Genomic DNA, 16,666 nt, shown 5'->3' with positions numbered 1-16,666 from the left:
CCAGGGTCCCGGCTGAGGTGGTTTCCCGCCGCCAGGGGAGGATCCCGGCTGAGGTGACTCCCGCCCCGCGCCACGCATCTCGGCCTGGCTGAGATGCCACACGCAGCCGTGGGCTTAGCTGGCCGAGATGCTACCCCGCAGCAGGCCTGGCACCTCCCGGCCCAGTCTTGGGCACCCTGAACTGCTCTCTTCTAGCTTAGGGGTCCCAAAACTCAAAGCACGGCTGGATCGAGACTTGGTGGGAAGTCTAAGGGCTTATCCCTTCACCTCCTTCTCCTCTTTCCTTGGCAAACCCATTAAGTAAACCAGAATGGTGCACCAGGCCAAGCACTTTAAAATGCCAAGGGGACTGAGGAGCCTGCGCTCAATGTTTAAAACTGACCGTCACTTAAAGCTTGGGACTCGTATTCATAAGTCACTTTGGCAGGTCTTTGAAAAAAATGTGACTCCATTCTCCAGCTGCAAACTGGGGACAATGTTTTGCTGCTTCTCCCCTATTCTGTCTTTTCTATTTAGTAATCAGCTCTTTATGTAGATGTTGTTTCTTACCCTGTGGTTGTAGGCTGCCTGCCACGTTAGGGCTCCAATTTCGGTTGGGACCTCTAGGTGTTAGTGTAATAGAAATAATTAAAAATGCTATTTTAAAAAAAAAATCTGGGTAGCACAAAAGTACTACATAAAGTGAGAGTTAAACAGTTAAAATATGTGCCAGGGAGTGTACTAGTTCATCCCATTTAATTCAGATTTTTTAAAGAAAATCCAGTCTGCTTCAAGTCACTAAGTTGTCAGTACTTCCAAAATCTTTTATTTTGGTCAACCTCAATGAGAAAAAGGACCAGGGAATGCCAGGGCTTATTAACTCTGAAGACAGTGATAGTAACATTAGTTGGTCTGAATTTTGGGGGACAGCTTTCTTACTCATTCCTGCAGAATCAAGAGTTTTCCGTTACACATTTGCCAATTAAACCTACAGAGGTTTTGGGGTGTGCTGGATGTTATTCCATGGTTGTAATGTTGGGTTTAGCTGAAGTCTGCTGTTAGCTCTAAACCCTTCGTAAACATTCATAAGACCTCTCATGTTTCTGGATGCCTGGAGTGGATAAGATATAAATACATATTGTTTGCAAAGCCATTCTCTTTTGCTCTGATCTCACTGTCTCACCCTAGCTAAAACAGGGGAAAATCTTTAGTTAGGACTTGCAGGAGAATTTTTAAAAGGATCCCTGTTCATACGTATGCAGGTGCTTGTAGTTAGACAGCCACGACATCCTTGGATGTCTGGTGAACCACCATACCACTTGGAAATGAGGAGGTACCATCTGGTCCATCTGCATCTCAAAAGAAGTCTTTAATTGTTTGGGGAGGGGGTGGTCTTACCATTATCAAGGTTGAAGCAGATCCTAGCTTCTTCCAAGTAAGGGGTGTCACTCTTAGACCGGAGTCTTCTGATGGGTCGTCGGTCTATGTCATCCTCAGAAGACGCTGTCATCAGAGTGGGCACGGTGAGAAGAGTTGCCCGACGAGCTGGTAAGAAAGGACAAATGAAGAGGAGAATAGCGGGAGGAAGGAGGAATGGAAGGAGGAGGAAGAGAGAGAAAGAGAAAAAGAAAAAAAGAAAAGAGAAAGAAAATCACTCAATGGAAAAGAGGATCTGTAGCAGCTAGTAGAAGAGGCTGTTTGCTGTAAGGTCCCTGCCTCACATTCTGTAGAATTTAAGGGCTGCACTGAATGATGCCGAAAAGAGAAAAGATTGCTGTGTTGTGTGCCCCAAAGGCACGGGTTATAGCTCTGTTCCTGCTACAGATTACTTGTTCAAAGTTCCTAGTTTTGCCACTTAAACCACTCTTTTCACAACTTCTCAATAGTTGCAATCTCTCTTTTTCTGAATACTGTTTTTGAGGCTGTGATGCCTGAGTAATGGAAGTATTTAAGTGTTCGCTTAGTTTGCAGTAATCAGTGGCAGCTGTGCTTGGGACACATGACGTGATGCCTACAGCAACTATTCCAAAACTCAGTTTCTTGTTGTCTTGACTTGGGCACTCAAAATTAACAGCTACTTTTTGCTCCTGATCACTTTATGTCTTAGTTACTTAGTTGTGAAACAGGGAGAATTATCATTTTCTTTCAGTAGGGATTTCATGAAGATATAAATTCATTAATATTTGTAAAGTATTCATATACTTTAGTGAAGCACCGATGAAAAGCCCATGAGGAAATTAAGATTTCTATCTTCTGAACAGGGTTTAAATGGCTTGGGGCCATGCCTTCAAGGAGGAGAAAGCAAAATATTTAATACTGGCTCATTAAGTGAGCACTGCCCACTCCATGCACTGACGAAGCAAATGGTAGAATAAAAAAATCTACCGTGTCATCATGCAATTAGAAACTGTACTATAATACATATGTATAAGGAGACCGAATTAATGTTGCAGAGGCAACCTTCATTCTGGCATTGCCTAAGTATTTAGCACTTGACCTTACAGCCTTGATAATGCCCCTTTAACGTAGGTGTTTTTTTATGTGAAATGTAATTATGAGTGGCTGTTGAATGCTTTGGGTGCTGAGCCTATAAATTACAAATCACAAACAGAAGAGCCTCTATAAATATATCCGCCTCAATTCTCTCTCTGAGTAGATAAAGATTATCACAAATGCTAGATGGGATCTGGCTGATCACTGAAAGCGTGAGCACCATGCACAAGTACATTCTCAGTGTGTTTCTTTCCCCTCCACCTCATATATAGCTGGAAAGATAATTTCAGCTTGAAAGCCTGTCCTTACCCTTAGTGTGGGACTATTTACATTAACTTTCATGTGGGACCCCGTACGAGCCTAGGAGCCTAAGTCCTGGATGTTTCTTGCTCTTTGGGCATTATCTGGCATAACAGTCTTTATCTTAGGGCTTTTGTAAGCCACCACACTTCAAATAACTAATAATGAACTATATTTTCCTGCTGGGACTGGAAAGCATGACTGATAGTGACTAAGAGCATATTCTACAGCCTGCTAACTGTGATTCTTTCTTTTAAAAGTTTTTTAGAGTTCCAAATAATACCTGTCAATCAGAAACCTTCAGATGCCTAAAACCTGACTTAGGTGTTAGGTATGATAGCATATAATTACTATGAGTTAGCAAAAGCTGTCACACTCTATTTTTCAATTTGCAGCATTATGTAGTTTACTAAACAAGGAAATCTGCGCTGCTGGAGGTAGCGGTTATTTCTGGTCTAACTTACTTGTTTCCTGGTTTTAAATAGATTTCTTTCAAGTTTTTACTCATTTCTAACCTAGCATTTAAATTTGAAGTAAAAGCAAAGGGCAAGAGTTGAAATTGATTTAATGGGGTCAACTATTCAGATTAAGCTAAAGTAAACACTGCAACTAGACTGTAAACTATTACTCCCTTGTAATAGGGATGTACGGTAATGAAGATAAAAGAGAATGGAAAATTTCTGCTATGGAGAATTTTGTGTACTGCAGCTTCAAATTAACACTTAAGGAAGATTTATCTATATATAAAGTCAGCATTATAAAAATCATCTCATAAAACAACCATGTAAAAGACTTGTCGTTTAAAACTGGCATGATCTAGCTGTAGTTAAAGTCAGTGAAAGGGCACCCGTGCATTTCAGGGCTGGCTGGATCACAGCACAGGAATCTATTTGAAAAAAAAAAAACCATCAAACTGCAGATACATTTATGGTAAACAGAGAATAAGAGTGGGCTTTTCTATATAATTGTTTATAAATCATTTTTACCTTTTGGGTCAAAATACTGGGATCTGGCTTGTATTCATTTTGACTAGAGGTAGGTGGATGCTGGAAAATGTTTCCTGGAGTAATCATTATACATTACTTTGACAAGCATGATTATCTCTCCTTTGTGTATATTACCAAAAGGAGTTTTCAAGAATGACTGGAAATTTTAAGTAAACATTGGAAAAATTTCAGAGGAAGCTAATAAGTATTAAAACATTTTGCAGTAAAAACCTAAGATCAATTCTTACGCAGCCACGGAACTGGAAAGTATAGCTGATCACATTCTGATATCCATACAGTGACGCTGAAAATTTATGCATGCTGTGAATACAAGCACACACTCTTTTCCTAACTGTAATCCATAGCACTCCTTATTACGAGAATGACTTGCCATATATTTTTCAGTAAAGCTGTCAACATTTGTCCGGTGTGACCATTGGGTCCATCACAGATAACCCACCAGTATCTCCAGCTTCAGCTGCTCTCCACAAACCAGCTCAGTCTCTGGGACACATTTTTAGGAGATGGTTTTTCAGGAAAATTAGAAAGTGTCCTCTTGAAGGTCTTGAAGTAAAGGAATGACATTACGATAGACGTTAAGGGGCCCGCTTACGCTGCAAATGGATTTGAAACCAGTGTCCGAAAACTCATTTTAAGCAGCCACTCTAACAGCACACAGAAGGCAAATCAGTCATTTTGGTTAAATTCTTTCATTCTGTTTGCATTGTTCCTCATAGGGTTATGCCACGATTGGCACATTGTGGCAACATCTTGGCTGGTATTTGTTAGAAAGGGAAAAGGTTGCTCATGGAGGAAAAATACCTTAAAAATAGAAATGCCATAATGTATGTAATGACACCTTAGAACTGATTATATAGAATCTCACATTTGTTGTCTCAAAATATTGTATGTTACTGAAGTACGACACAAGTATGTGTTTGGGAGAAGGGAATGTGAAATACATAAATTATTATATTGCATGTTCAGAGGCATTTTGAACATATATTCTCAATATATTTAGTTACATCTACAGGTGATCCAATTTTTGAATGCTGTTTGAAATTACTGAAAACATGGGGGATGGTTTGCAAAGAATTTTTGATGGCTTCCATTAAAACACATTTCCACATATTTTAATAAAAATATTAGTACTGATTTTTGTTTGCCAAGAACTAGCTTTATGTTTTGAAGAGTTAGAATACCGATATTTTTAAGACTTGTGTTTTTTAGAAAAATTTGGGACATTTATAATCAGAAAACTTTCAGAGGTGAAAAGCCGTCCTCCTAAAACTTAGTCAGAGAAAACGTGAAATACTCGTCTAGATTTTTCCATTCACTTTTATCAATCAACTTTTATTAAAATGTCTTTAAAATATCTCATTGGTGATACAAATACCCTGGTAATTTTTGGCTCAATACCATCTTCATCTAGAAACCCTAGTTTGCATAGCAGATTCTTACCTCGAAATGGCAAAAACTTTTGAGACCTGATGATTCTAATCTTAGTAAAAGCGAAGTACTAAAATGTTTCTGCTAGAGGTGTCTAGATCTAGATGCATTGGAAAGGGTATGTTTCTGACACATATAATCACAAGCAACTTCAGATGATGTGGAAATAGCCATAAAGGAATACTGTTTGACATCAGAAATCTTTAAGACTTTTTTGAGGAACGCCTCATTTCTTAGGGCAAATTTTGAACAACTTTGTAGAATACCTATGAACATATTTTAATTGCAGTGCTGCTGTTGCTGATTGAGTAGGATTCTTTCTCGCTACTTTTTTTTTCGTTGCAGAAACATATGAGCTTCTTATTCCGTTCTCTTCCTTCATGCTTCTGTGGAAAGGGCTCACCGTGGCCTAACGTGTAGATAATGCACACAGAAATGTATTTTTGGCTAAATGTAAGCTTTAAAAACATTAGTTCAGGTATATTTTGATGCATCTGGAACATGATACTCCATCTGTGCTAAAAAAATATTAGATTCTTCTTTAAAGACAGACCAAGCAATGGGTCCAAGTGGATTTACCATGAAAAAAAATCTTTTGGTCTGATTTAATGCCACTTCACTTTTGTCTTGTTTTAAATGCAACTGATAAACAACATTTGAAGGATTAGAGATGGGAAATGGGGTATGACTGGCAGGAGGGGAAGAGAGTAGAACAAGCGTGCAAGCACTGGAGAGGACATAATTTGTCATTTATGAAGAATGATTTATAGGCTTGTGTCTCCTGGATAAACACAGAAGCACATGCATATGGATTGCTCCGTGTCTCTAAAGCAAAGCTGTTGAGATCTTTGACACTGGTTTGATGGACATCAGTAATCTGAAAGTACTTAGATACATAGTATTCAAACACAGGCCTGAGGGTTGCAAACAATAGTACACACGCGAAAGGATATCCACTTCTATGCACACGCTCGTTATGCTGATTTGTGCTATTTGGGTAGATGTATGCACAATATGCCTAACTAGCATTTTTTGTACATTTTAGAGGAAACATGCTTGTTCCTCTGCCGTTGTGTCCAAAGGCATAGGCTTCAGAAAACAGACTATTAAAAATAAATAAATAAATAAAACAGCTAATTATTATTAAATGGGGGCAAGTAGAGGTTTGGTTATTTAAAATTAATTTTTAATAGAAAAAATTAGATTTAGTTTTCAGAATAAAATTTTTTCATGTGTGACCCGTGCATAGGTTTTCTAAAGTTTTCCGTATTTAGGGGTATAGAGAACTGGATCTCAAACATCCTAGTTTTATTCAGATATGCTGCTGAGAATTAGAAAATCCTTATTTCTTCTGACTTTAATTTGGCTGACTGGATATTGAAATAAATGAACAAAAAGTAGCTGAAGTACAGTTACTGCAACTCATCGTGAGCTATTTTTATACAATCGGTGAAGCTAGGCTACCTGACTCTGCAAGCCAGAGACTCCAATCATGGCACTCAGTTGCCTGTTCCTAAATTCTCAATAATGGGGATATGCCAGAATAGGAGGTGGGAAAGGGGAAAAAAAAACATTTAAAAAGGATGAGGAAAAGGTTGGTGTTGATCAGTTACTTCCTAGGATTTAAAGGGAGGGAAATTACATTAGGAATGCACATTTGCTGTTACTAATTCTTCAGTTATTAATGATATTAGTCTAAGAACTAGTGACATCACATGAATAAAAAAAGAAAAAGACCTGCAAAATAACATAACTTTGAAAAGATGTTAGTCTATAGGATGGATTAATCATAAAATTTTGGTGGATTGAGTATCCTAATGTTACTTTACACAAGGAATATCTGCAGTGGAATCATTCCGGATTAGGATCTGGGGATACTGCAGCAATACGCTTTTGTAAAATACTGGACATAATTTAATATGCAAAAGCAGAAGGGAAGTAGCACTGAGTAGTCAGCAGTGATTAAAGTCAAACATCTAGAATGAGTCAGCACTGTATCAAGTAAAATAAATGAGCAAAAGTGAAGCACAGTGAAATAAATCTATTGTGGAGACAGAGTGCGAGAGGAAAATGTGGAATAAAAACTATACCTGCGATTATTTTATTAAACCTGGAAAACTGATCAAGAAGAAGGATTTCCTGAAATCTTTTGAGCAGTCATCCCCTGTGTGTCTATACAATCTTGTGCACCCGTTATCCCTTGGCCGTATGCGCTATATTTTTATTTCCATATTTTTTCTACTTTACATTTTTTGTTGACTCCTTACATTCATCAAGTAGATTACAGGAATGTTGCAACCAGTAAAAGCGTACCTGATATAAGTGGGTCTGTAAATTATTTATAGATAGAAAAGATAGTTTAAGATAAGCCTTCAAGAGAGTTTTGTTCAGTTATTTAAATATGCACAGGGTATCCTGCCAAATGGACTGGCAAGCAACTTCAAGGTATGTAGGAGCATCTTGGAAATACTCAATTAATGCAGTTAATTTTAAGCTGCGTGCCCCCTGCTGGTGTGAAAGGAGATAAGACTGCAAAAGTGGATGCACAGGTCTCCAGGAAATTAGAAACGATTTTATAGTTGAGTCAGAAGTCGCCTGAGAGCAGAACCTGGACTCCCAGCAGGCACCGGAGGGTCTGACTGTAGCGCAAAGGTGGACTCAGAATGGCATCCTGACCGCACGATGTCTAGCCTGTCCCGTCAGGTTGTGGTGTGGGGTTGCTGGAGGCACCAAGAGAGGGGGTGAGTCTTAGGACCCCTTTCATCGGACTCATGGCTGCAGAAAAGTGCTACGCGCAGTCTGCGATGGGCAACTCTCCTTTTATGGTGGTACCTAAAGCCTTCATTTATAATGTACTGGGCAGAAGTCATTCTTCCCTCTTAGAGTTCATTCAAGGTGCTCCACCCCCCTGTATACAATGGAAGGGAGAGGTTCCTCATTTCTTAATCCTGAACAAGCCTAGGTGAGAGCCAGGTACCAATGGCCAGGGCACTGCGTACACTCCCTGCACACAGTGTAGTTGGCTATGCTCAAGGCAGACTCTCTGACATGGCACAGCTGTTGGAGAGAACGGCTTGAGAATCCCTGACCAGCTTTGGAGCTGTTTGAGAAAGCAGCAAGAAGCCTCAACAGCTGCTTCCTCCCTTCTTTTGGGAGCTATGTTTACACTGAGGCCGTTGCCCACTTGCTGAGCAAGGCTGCTGCTGTGCCGGTGGCTGGCTACGTTCCTCAGTGATCCACATCCAGACTGCTGACTTGATGTCCTGCTTGGCCTCATACCTGCCTCATCACCATGGTCTTGTCTGATGATCTGGACTCTTGGCTGAACCTAGTGACCATCACCGGACCTGCCCTGCTCGTGTGCTGCTTTACCTCTCGTAGGCGAGGCCGCTGCCTCTGCCCATCTTGCTGACTCTTGGCTCACTTTGCCTTACGGAGCAGTCTGCTTCTGCTGCTCCTCAGCGCCAGCCTGCTCAGCTCTGTCAAATAGGAGGTCTTTCTTTGCATGCCCCAAAGCATAACTTCTTTCAAGCAGAACTTCAAGATCAAAGCTGATGTCTCTCCAAAATAGGCTACAGTCAAGACGGGATCTGCACATTTACAGCTTTGGATTACAACTTGACCTGTTTTGGAGAAGTTACTCCCTTTCCTGAATTAGGTCCTGTCTGTCAATGCATGATTCCTCTATGCAAACAAATGCCATTAGCACAGGAATCTTTCACTCAAGTTAGCTGCCTAGGTTTTCATAATCAGTAGAGAGAATAAGGTAAAATTTATATTATCCCAAGGAAGATGTAAGATTAGGCGAACCCTGCTCTTAAAATGACTGTTTCTCTCCACTGATACATGCCAGACTAATCAGAAGTCTTAGGTGGGAACATCTTCACTGAGGGCACCTAAGGGATAAGTAAGCTGAATCCTATTTCAGGCCCCATGATATACTTTCAGCCCTCATGGCTGAAAGCCATGGTAGATTTGTATTTAGAATACATTCACATCCAAGAATGACTAGTATCTTCCACACACTTCAAAGGGAAAAGACTTTTTTGAAAATTAAAGTCCAGCTCCATGCTTAGGTTTCAGATTCAGTCTTTCCTAGGGCAAGGGGCTGGATCCAGGAGATCACAGTCCCTTCTTTCCTGCTTCTGATTTGCAGATGCGTCACCAGGCATTACGCACTTGGCAAGGACACCCCCCGTCTCCTAGATCCCAGCATACGGCCACAGAAGAGACAGTCAGGGAGGGCTGCAAGGCTTAGGATATTTCTGGCTTGTATCTGAACACTACAGCCAGCTGGCTTCATTTACCAGGTTTCTAAATCTAGATAATCCTACTGGCAGATCCAGCTTTTGTGACTTTTCCATCCCTCCTGCTTCACTTTCCTTGGAGGAAACAGGGAACAGCTGTTTGAACAGCCGATGCAGCCCGAATGGCCAAACATCCTCTGTTCTGCACTCAGCCCACAGAGTGAGGTGATGGCGCCTTCCGCAGAAAGAGAGGATGGGAGAGGAGGCAGCTGATAAGGTAACACCTCTCTCCTCCTACCCTGCAGCAGCAAAGGCAGTTCTGCAGCTTTCTGCAGGAGTAGGGATGAGGTGTGGGCGTTAGCGCAGGCAGCAAGGGATAGAGAACTGGCTAGTTGCTGGGGGCCAAAACCCTGTTTCAGTTTGCTGAGGTCAGAGCATCCTGCTTTCGACTACACAAGACCTGAGGTCAGCTGGGATTTGATATCATCTACTAGCAATGCCGTCATAGCTTTTTGAGTTCCTTCCCAACATTTTGTAGTCCTATTCCTTCCCTTCTCTTCCACCCACAAGGAGTGGGTACAGATGAGAATGAGTGCCTTGCAGCTGTCATTTGTAACACTGTCATATCATTAATGTGAAAACATTGGAATGGAGTTTTTTTCTTGATCTGGAGGATCAAAGGATTAAAAGGCAGAAACCTTCAAATCTCACAGAAAGAGTAAGTGGGTCATAAACCCCCATTCTACAGTCTGCAAACAGAGCATTTTATAATGCAATAACTAATAATATAACTGAAGTAATAATAATACATATAATGTGTTCTGATATTGTTTCTCATTAAATGGCAGAATACTGTAGTCTTCTTTCACTCGTCTGTCATAATGCGGTTTTAATGCATATACACGTGCTGTTTGATAGCATGATTTGCTAATAGCATCATGTTATTATATTAACATCAAATAGTTACTTGCGATCCCATTAGATAGATCTGGTGACAATGCTTTCTTGCAGACCTATTCAGTTCCAAACTAGCTACTTGAGCTACGCTATTTATGGTGGATGGGTGCCTCACATTCAGTGTATTTTTTTTGGTTTTTCAGAAAGTTATAGCTAACGCAGTTTAACTGTTTCTCAGAAGGCGGATAAGGAAAGGAATATGTTATTTTTGCCCATGTTTGGAGAAATCATGCCATTATCTCATACTGAAATGCCTGTTCTGTAGAAGACAGCCTTAATATTTGGCACAAGGATGACAGGAGTTATCAGAGCTGTACAGGCAGCATCAATGCACACTTGATAGGGTTGAGTTCCTTGTTGTGTACAGGGGGTAAGACAGCTCAGAGGAAGGGGATGCCACCATCAAGAAGTTTGGGGCTAAGTATGGTGATAAAGGCATTTGCTACAGGAAACCTGGATGATGAAACTCTTCCAGAGGTTTATCATTTGGCCTGCTGAAGCCATCTCTGTCATCTCAGAGATGCTCAGTGCTACCTCAGACAGTGAAAGCCTCCTGAAGCTTCCCTCTGCACAGGCCACATTTGGTCTCTCGCACCTATTGCTAGCGGGATTGTCCATCCATCCTTCCCCTCAAGCACGTCTCCTGTTGCCAGGGGGCTGCCGTGTTGCAGCACTTGAGAATGCAGAGCAGAAGCGTTGTCACTTCTGTGCTTAGAGCGATTTCCCTGCTGGCACCCAGCTTATTGGAAAGCAGCTTGACCTCAAACACAGAGAGGTGAAGAGAGGGGAGAGTACTAGAGTTTGGGGAAGAGGTCTCACAGGTGTGTGAGGTAAGAGATGTGAAGGACAGCAGCTGGGAAAAATGCAGTAAAAGGAGCAAAGAGAAAGCTAAAAAGTTGAAATGGACAGAGCATAAGTGCAGCATGGCTCTTATATCAATGTACCATTTCCAGTTGTGGAGCTAATTAGCCTCTGTACTAGCTACACTGTGGTGCACAGTGGAAGCATGTCTTTGGCGTCTTTCATAAAATGTTCCCAAGCACAGGGACAAAAAATCCCCAAGTCTTAGTGCTGGTTCCTACTTGTTTTGGCCAAGGGATAGAAGCCCGCATGACACATCTAAAGGTCAACCCCCTGCTGATGACTTTTGTATCAAGGAATACAGTTCTGCATGATGGATTTTTTTTCCCTCATTTTGCATTTTAAAAAAAGCAAAATAGCATTAAAACAAAGAATCAACCAGCTGCTAAGGTTAAAATTTCAGCCATGCGTCTAACTAATCAGTACAAGCATTTCTATATGTGCTAACAATATAATTTCTCCAAGTATGGGTAAGATAATGGTTTTTTCCCTTGCCTTCTTGGAAGTACTTACAGGGAAGGTTGCCTGTGCAACCCTTATTAGTCACCTTGTGCACATTACTGTAATAGACTTTCATTGCATGAATACATATTCCTTCCTCCATAGTCCCCTCTGTACCTTGCAGTGCACAGGGATGCTGTTAATAAATTGCTATAGCTTGTAAAGCAGTAAAGTTGTAGATTCCTGAATTTTAGTTTCTGTGGAACAGAAAGGGGTTTGTTCTCATAGGGACATTGAAGAACTTATTTTAATATTACTTCTGTAGCAATGCTCAGATGTCCGTTGCATTTTAGAGATGGAGAAGAAGCCAGCAAAATCAGTCATTGCCCTCAGCCGATTTTTTCTCTGATTTTGAGGTGCTTAGCATTTGCTTCTGTTGTGCAATGCAGAAGGCTGTGTTGTGACGAGAAAGGTTTTCTGTGACTCGTACAGATGAAAATGTATCACAACAACTGGGGCAGCAGCTGGGCAATGCGGCATGTGTTAGGCAGCGGCACCTCAGCTGAGCCAAAGGTTAAAGGTGGCACTGACCCCTGTGTATCCTGGGATGGTGGCATCCCCTGGGTGGATTAGGTCTTGCTGTGGGAGGATGGCCTCCAGAGGGGAGGCAGAACTCTTGTTGGCTGGACTTTGAATTTGATTAGCAACTGATGAAATTAATGGTGAAAAAAAGCTCGATCGCGTTTTCAGAAAACAGGCAGTATGTAAAAACAAAAAAGGCTGATAGAGCTACTTGGTTCTTACAGTTTTCTTCAATTTAATATGGTGTTTAAAGAAGAAAAAAAACCTGCTCTCTGAAATTGCAAGTTTTCTTCAAAAATAGAGCTGGTGAGAAAAATGTGAATTTTTGATACCAAAAATATCATCTATGTCGTGAACAAGTCTCAACTACGTTACAGCAAAGAAACCTGATTACTCTTTCCCTCTCTCGCACTGCTGCTGCTCTGTGGGCGCCAGCATTTCACAGGGAAGGATGCAGACCAGCGAGAGCCTGCTGTTTGCCTACAGTGTGCTGGACTGCCTCAGGGCTTTCCCAAACCAGTTATTCCTGCAGCACTGAATAACACCACATTATGATCCTGACAGCATCGATAAGCAAGGAGGAAGGGGAAAGACACCACAGGCTTGCACAGCAAGCAGTGGGCCATTGCTCTCCCCTCTGACTTGTCCATTTGGGTTCTACAACACCAGAGTCTGGATCTTAGCAGTTCCTTTTGCTCCTGCTGCGCACCCAACAGCTCTCATAGCTTTTCCTTATCCTCTGAGAGGGCAGATCAACCCTATCATTACTCTTCTTGTAATCCTTTTTACACCCCATGCATTTTGAAGGCCTTTCCCTATGGCCTCTGTATACTTCAGTAGGTCAGTCACAAGGGCTGGCCCTTCTCTGGCCCTATAGATCTTAACTGTACAGTTAAAATAGTCATTTTCTGAGTAAGTACCAGAGTTTCTTACCTTGAGCTCCTTGACTGTAAAACAGTCTGTGAGCAGACTCGACATCCAAAAAGTAGTCCATTTTGAAGGAACTTTATGTTTGTGTACAATACTCCAGTATGGACAATCAGTCAGATTCCTGGGAAAGATTACAGAGATATCAGACAGAAAAAAGCTGGTGAGTTTCTTTGTGGAAAGAATTGTGTAGGCAGTCACTAAAGTACTTCCTTTGGCATATTAGGGTCAAAGCATTTTCAAATCACTATTCATAGAACTTCGTAAGTATCCTTTTCTATTTTAGGATGTTTGGTTTAAATCCTTGTCTAAAGACATAAAAGAAAAGTCCTACTGCAGTATTAGCAAGATTCCTAGTACCTTCCTAGTACAATCACCTTTATTCTAGCCACAGTCTCTATTTCTTACAATACATACTTAGATTCACCTGCCTGCTACTTTTGCTCTTAAAAAGAAGATCGGAAAAGCTTGGGGCAGGGACCTCCTTTAGCCAGATCCATGGCCAGCACCTCCGAGTAGGCACTACTGTAACAGACTATATTAAAGATAGCATTCGTGCCGCTTACGCCAAAACACTGCACTAGAAAGGAAGACACAATATTCTGGATATTTCATTCCACCTAAATGACCAGAAGCCAACCTTGCCTTCCCTCTCCCCTCTTACTGACCAGAAGTAGAAACAGAACATCTCACCATCAGTTTTAAAAGATGTGATAAGAGCAATCATTAGGAAATGGTAGGCTACTCCTAGCACTGCTTCTTAGCTAAGGTTTATATTTTTGGCATTCTTCTGAACCTCGGATCTGTCTAGATCATAGATTACAACTATCCAAGATGTACACTGAATCAGGTTTGCCTCTGCCAGGCAGAGTTCCCGGGTTTATGCACATTATCATGATCCTTCTCCAGCCTTCTTGCTACCTTCTGCATTTTCTTCTACTCTGAACCACTCACAGAAAAAAACAGGATTTTCAGAAAACACACAATCCCATTCTCTCCTCCACACCTCAGTTAGCTACAGCATATAATCATAAGCATACAAACAGCTCTGCACAACGTTTATTTTAAGACAGACAGATGAAAATACCTCTAGTCCTTTTCCATGCAAATCTAACAGAAAGGTTTGGGGCAGGGGGTCTGACCCTTGCTTCAAGCAATTCCTTTAATTACGTTGGCAAAAATCAGGAAACCAGGGTTCCAAAGCTTTCCCTTTTTCCTTCGATTTGGTTTTCATCAATCAACATGCAGTCCTTTCTAAAATTCATAAGCCTATCCTGATGAGAAAACTTTTAAAATTCCTCAGCAATTCACTTTACTGTAGCACTCCCAAACCAGAAACGATACTTACTGCAGAATATCAAGAGCTGCCTGGCAGTGGTGTAAGCTCCAGTAGTTTCAAGGAGGGTTCCTTTGATCTTACTAAACATCCCCAGTGTAAGCAAACAATTTTGATTGTTTGATTGGAACTCTGATGAATAATGCATAACGTCAACTGGACTTCCTTTATCAGATAAAAATGGCCAGGAGATGTTGTTACTTAGCAACAGGAGGTGACACTACGATCATCTGCCCCACTCCCCCTCACCCTTCATACTGAAAAATTAAGCCCCTGGTTCTGATTTGATAAAAACTTTCCCAAGGAAAAAAAAATAAATCTACATCAAGTTTCCTTAAGAATTTGTTTTCACTCTGCTCTTCCTTGTTGCATCTCATATTCTGAGATATTTTTAAGTGTTTCATAATGATGAACTGTAACATTGTGTTTTGTCTAATAATTTGCTTTCAGTAAGTAAAATACCTACTTTCCCCATCATTTACCACAAGGGTAATGAGATTGTTAAATGTTTTGTTATGAATATAATGCAAATAACATCTTGAAGAGATTAATTTATTATCTGGTACTGCTTGTTGGACAAGGCAGACAGAAAAAGCAACACACAAAATGTTCCAGTGATGCTATGAAATATATAGATTATCCAGAAACCTTTTCTATTACAGAATTCCCACTTTAAGTAATTCATTCATTCTTGAAGGAGCTCTAACATCTGATACAAGCATTCTCAAGGAATCATTGCGTTTCTGCTTAAGATGCAGCCTTTTACAAAATACACGATGTAGCTTTTTTCAGGAAATAAATACACATTGATAACAAGCCAAAGCACTGTGAAAGATTTTAAAAATAAATAAATAAATAAAATCAGATGCAGGAGATAAATACTTACCAGTGTTACTGACCTCTTTCCATCCTACTGTCATGGAATAAGACTAAGCAAATGCAACCCAGTCTGTATGCCAGAATGAACAGCTTCTAATTTTCACTTCAACCTCGAAATCAAGAGTACTGAACAGAGAAAGGTGACGGATCTGCTGTTTTATATCATGATGAAATGAAAGCTCTTAGCATAGATCTGAGTAGAGCTGCTTTTTTTTATACTACATTAGCCTGCTAATTTGAGGAAAGTGGAAGGCTTTGTTTTACTGTCTTTTATCTGTTCTCTTTGCTACCCCCACAATTTAATTTGCATTTAAAATTATTCTTATGTCTCCACTGCACTCCAAGGTATGGAGCATTTTCTAATCACGATGAATGTTCAGTGTGGTTTTTGTGCAATGCCACTTTTATTCTGAGCCAGAAACATGGTGAGTAATTATAATTGCCAGCTATTTTCTAGAATGAACTACAGAGTGGTTGTCTGATGCAGTTTCTGATTTTTCCTCCATTTAGCAGCACATTGCAACAAACTACTCAGTCAAAGCATCAGTAAAAACATAAATCAAAAAGCACAGTGTCATGGCATGATAGCTTAAACATGCGTATCCATAGACCATGAAAGCAGAATATGTTTCTACTGAGATATTTTCAGTTATAATTTGCCTTTCCCGAGTTTGAAAGCGGGCTTGGATGGTTAATAAACTGAAATATAGCACAGTTATCTCTTGGTGGCTTCCACTTCATCTAGTTTAGCATTATTGGAGCTGCACATTGTTTGGAATCCTGATGAAGCCAGGCGCTAGGGGCTAACAAGGGCCATGCTATTAAGTTGCACGGGCATCCCTCACAAGAGGACCAGCAGGTCTTAGTGTAGTTCCCCAAAGTCTGATTTTGGAAGTGGATCAGAAATTGAAGAAGGCAGTGATAAAGTGATCCTTTGATAAATTTAGACTCAGAAGTTCTGGCCAAGAGAAGTGTCAGGAAGCAATCAGGCTTAGTCTTCCCGTATTTGCAGATATTCTGCTCAAAAGATCAGGTATAAATGCCCTCTGAAATCCATTGCCACCAGACGTTACTGGTGCTCAAAACTGTGGGTTCTGAAAGGTTAGATATTCATTTCAGTATCAGAAAACTCTATATCAAGTAGCATAGGATTTTTTTGGCTTTTAAGAAGAAACCCAAGAAGATAAATAAACCCTCAGAGTACAGTTTTTTTGGTGCAGGTTAGAAAG

General features: G+C 40.6%; 1 protein-coding gene across 1 annotated transcript in view; it reads right to left on the bottom strand.

The window, feature by feature from the left end:
• Window positions 1-13,289, bottom strand: part of PHACTR1 (phosphatase and actin regulator 1) — a 317,997-nt gene extending 304,708 nt beyond the window's left edge. Inside the window, exons 1-2 of the mRNA XM_019470600.1 lie at window positions 13,229-13,289; window positions 1,378-1,524 (exon numbers count right to left, since the gene is read on the bottom strand). Of these exons, the coding sequence (XP_019326145.1) occupies window positions 1,378-1,524; window positions 13,229-13,289 (208 nt within the window). The remainder of the gene's footprint in view (window positions 1-1,377; window positions 1,525-13,228) is intronic.
• Window positions 13,290-16,666: the final 3,377 nt, after the last annotated feature.

The sequence above is a fragment of the Aptenodytes forsteri genome, unplaced genomic scaffold, assembly GCF_000699145.1.
Source record: "Aptenodytes forsteri isolate BGI_AS27 unplaced genomic scaffold, ASM69914v1 Scaffold63, whole genome shotgun sequence".
NCBI classification, from domain to species: Eukaryota; Metazoa; Chordata; class Aves; order Sphenisciformes; family Spheniscidae; genus Aptenodytes; species Aptenodytes forsteri.
Note: the sequence above shows the minus strand (reverse complement) of the source record. Positions and strands in the feature narration are given on the sequence as shown.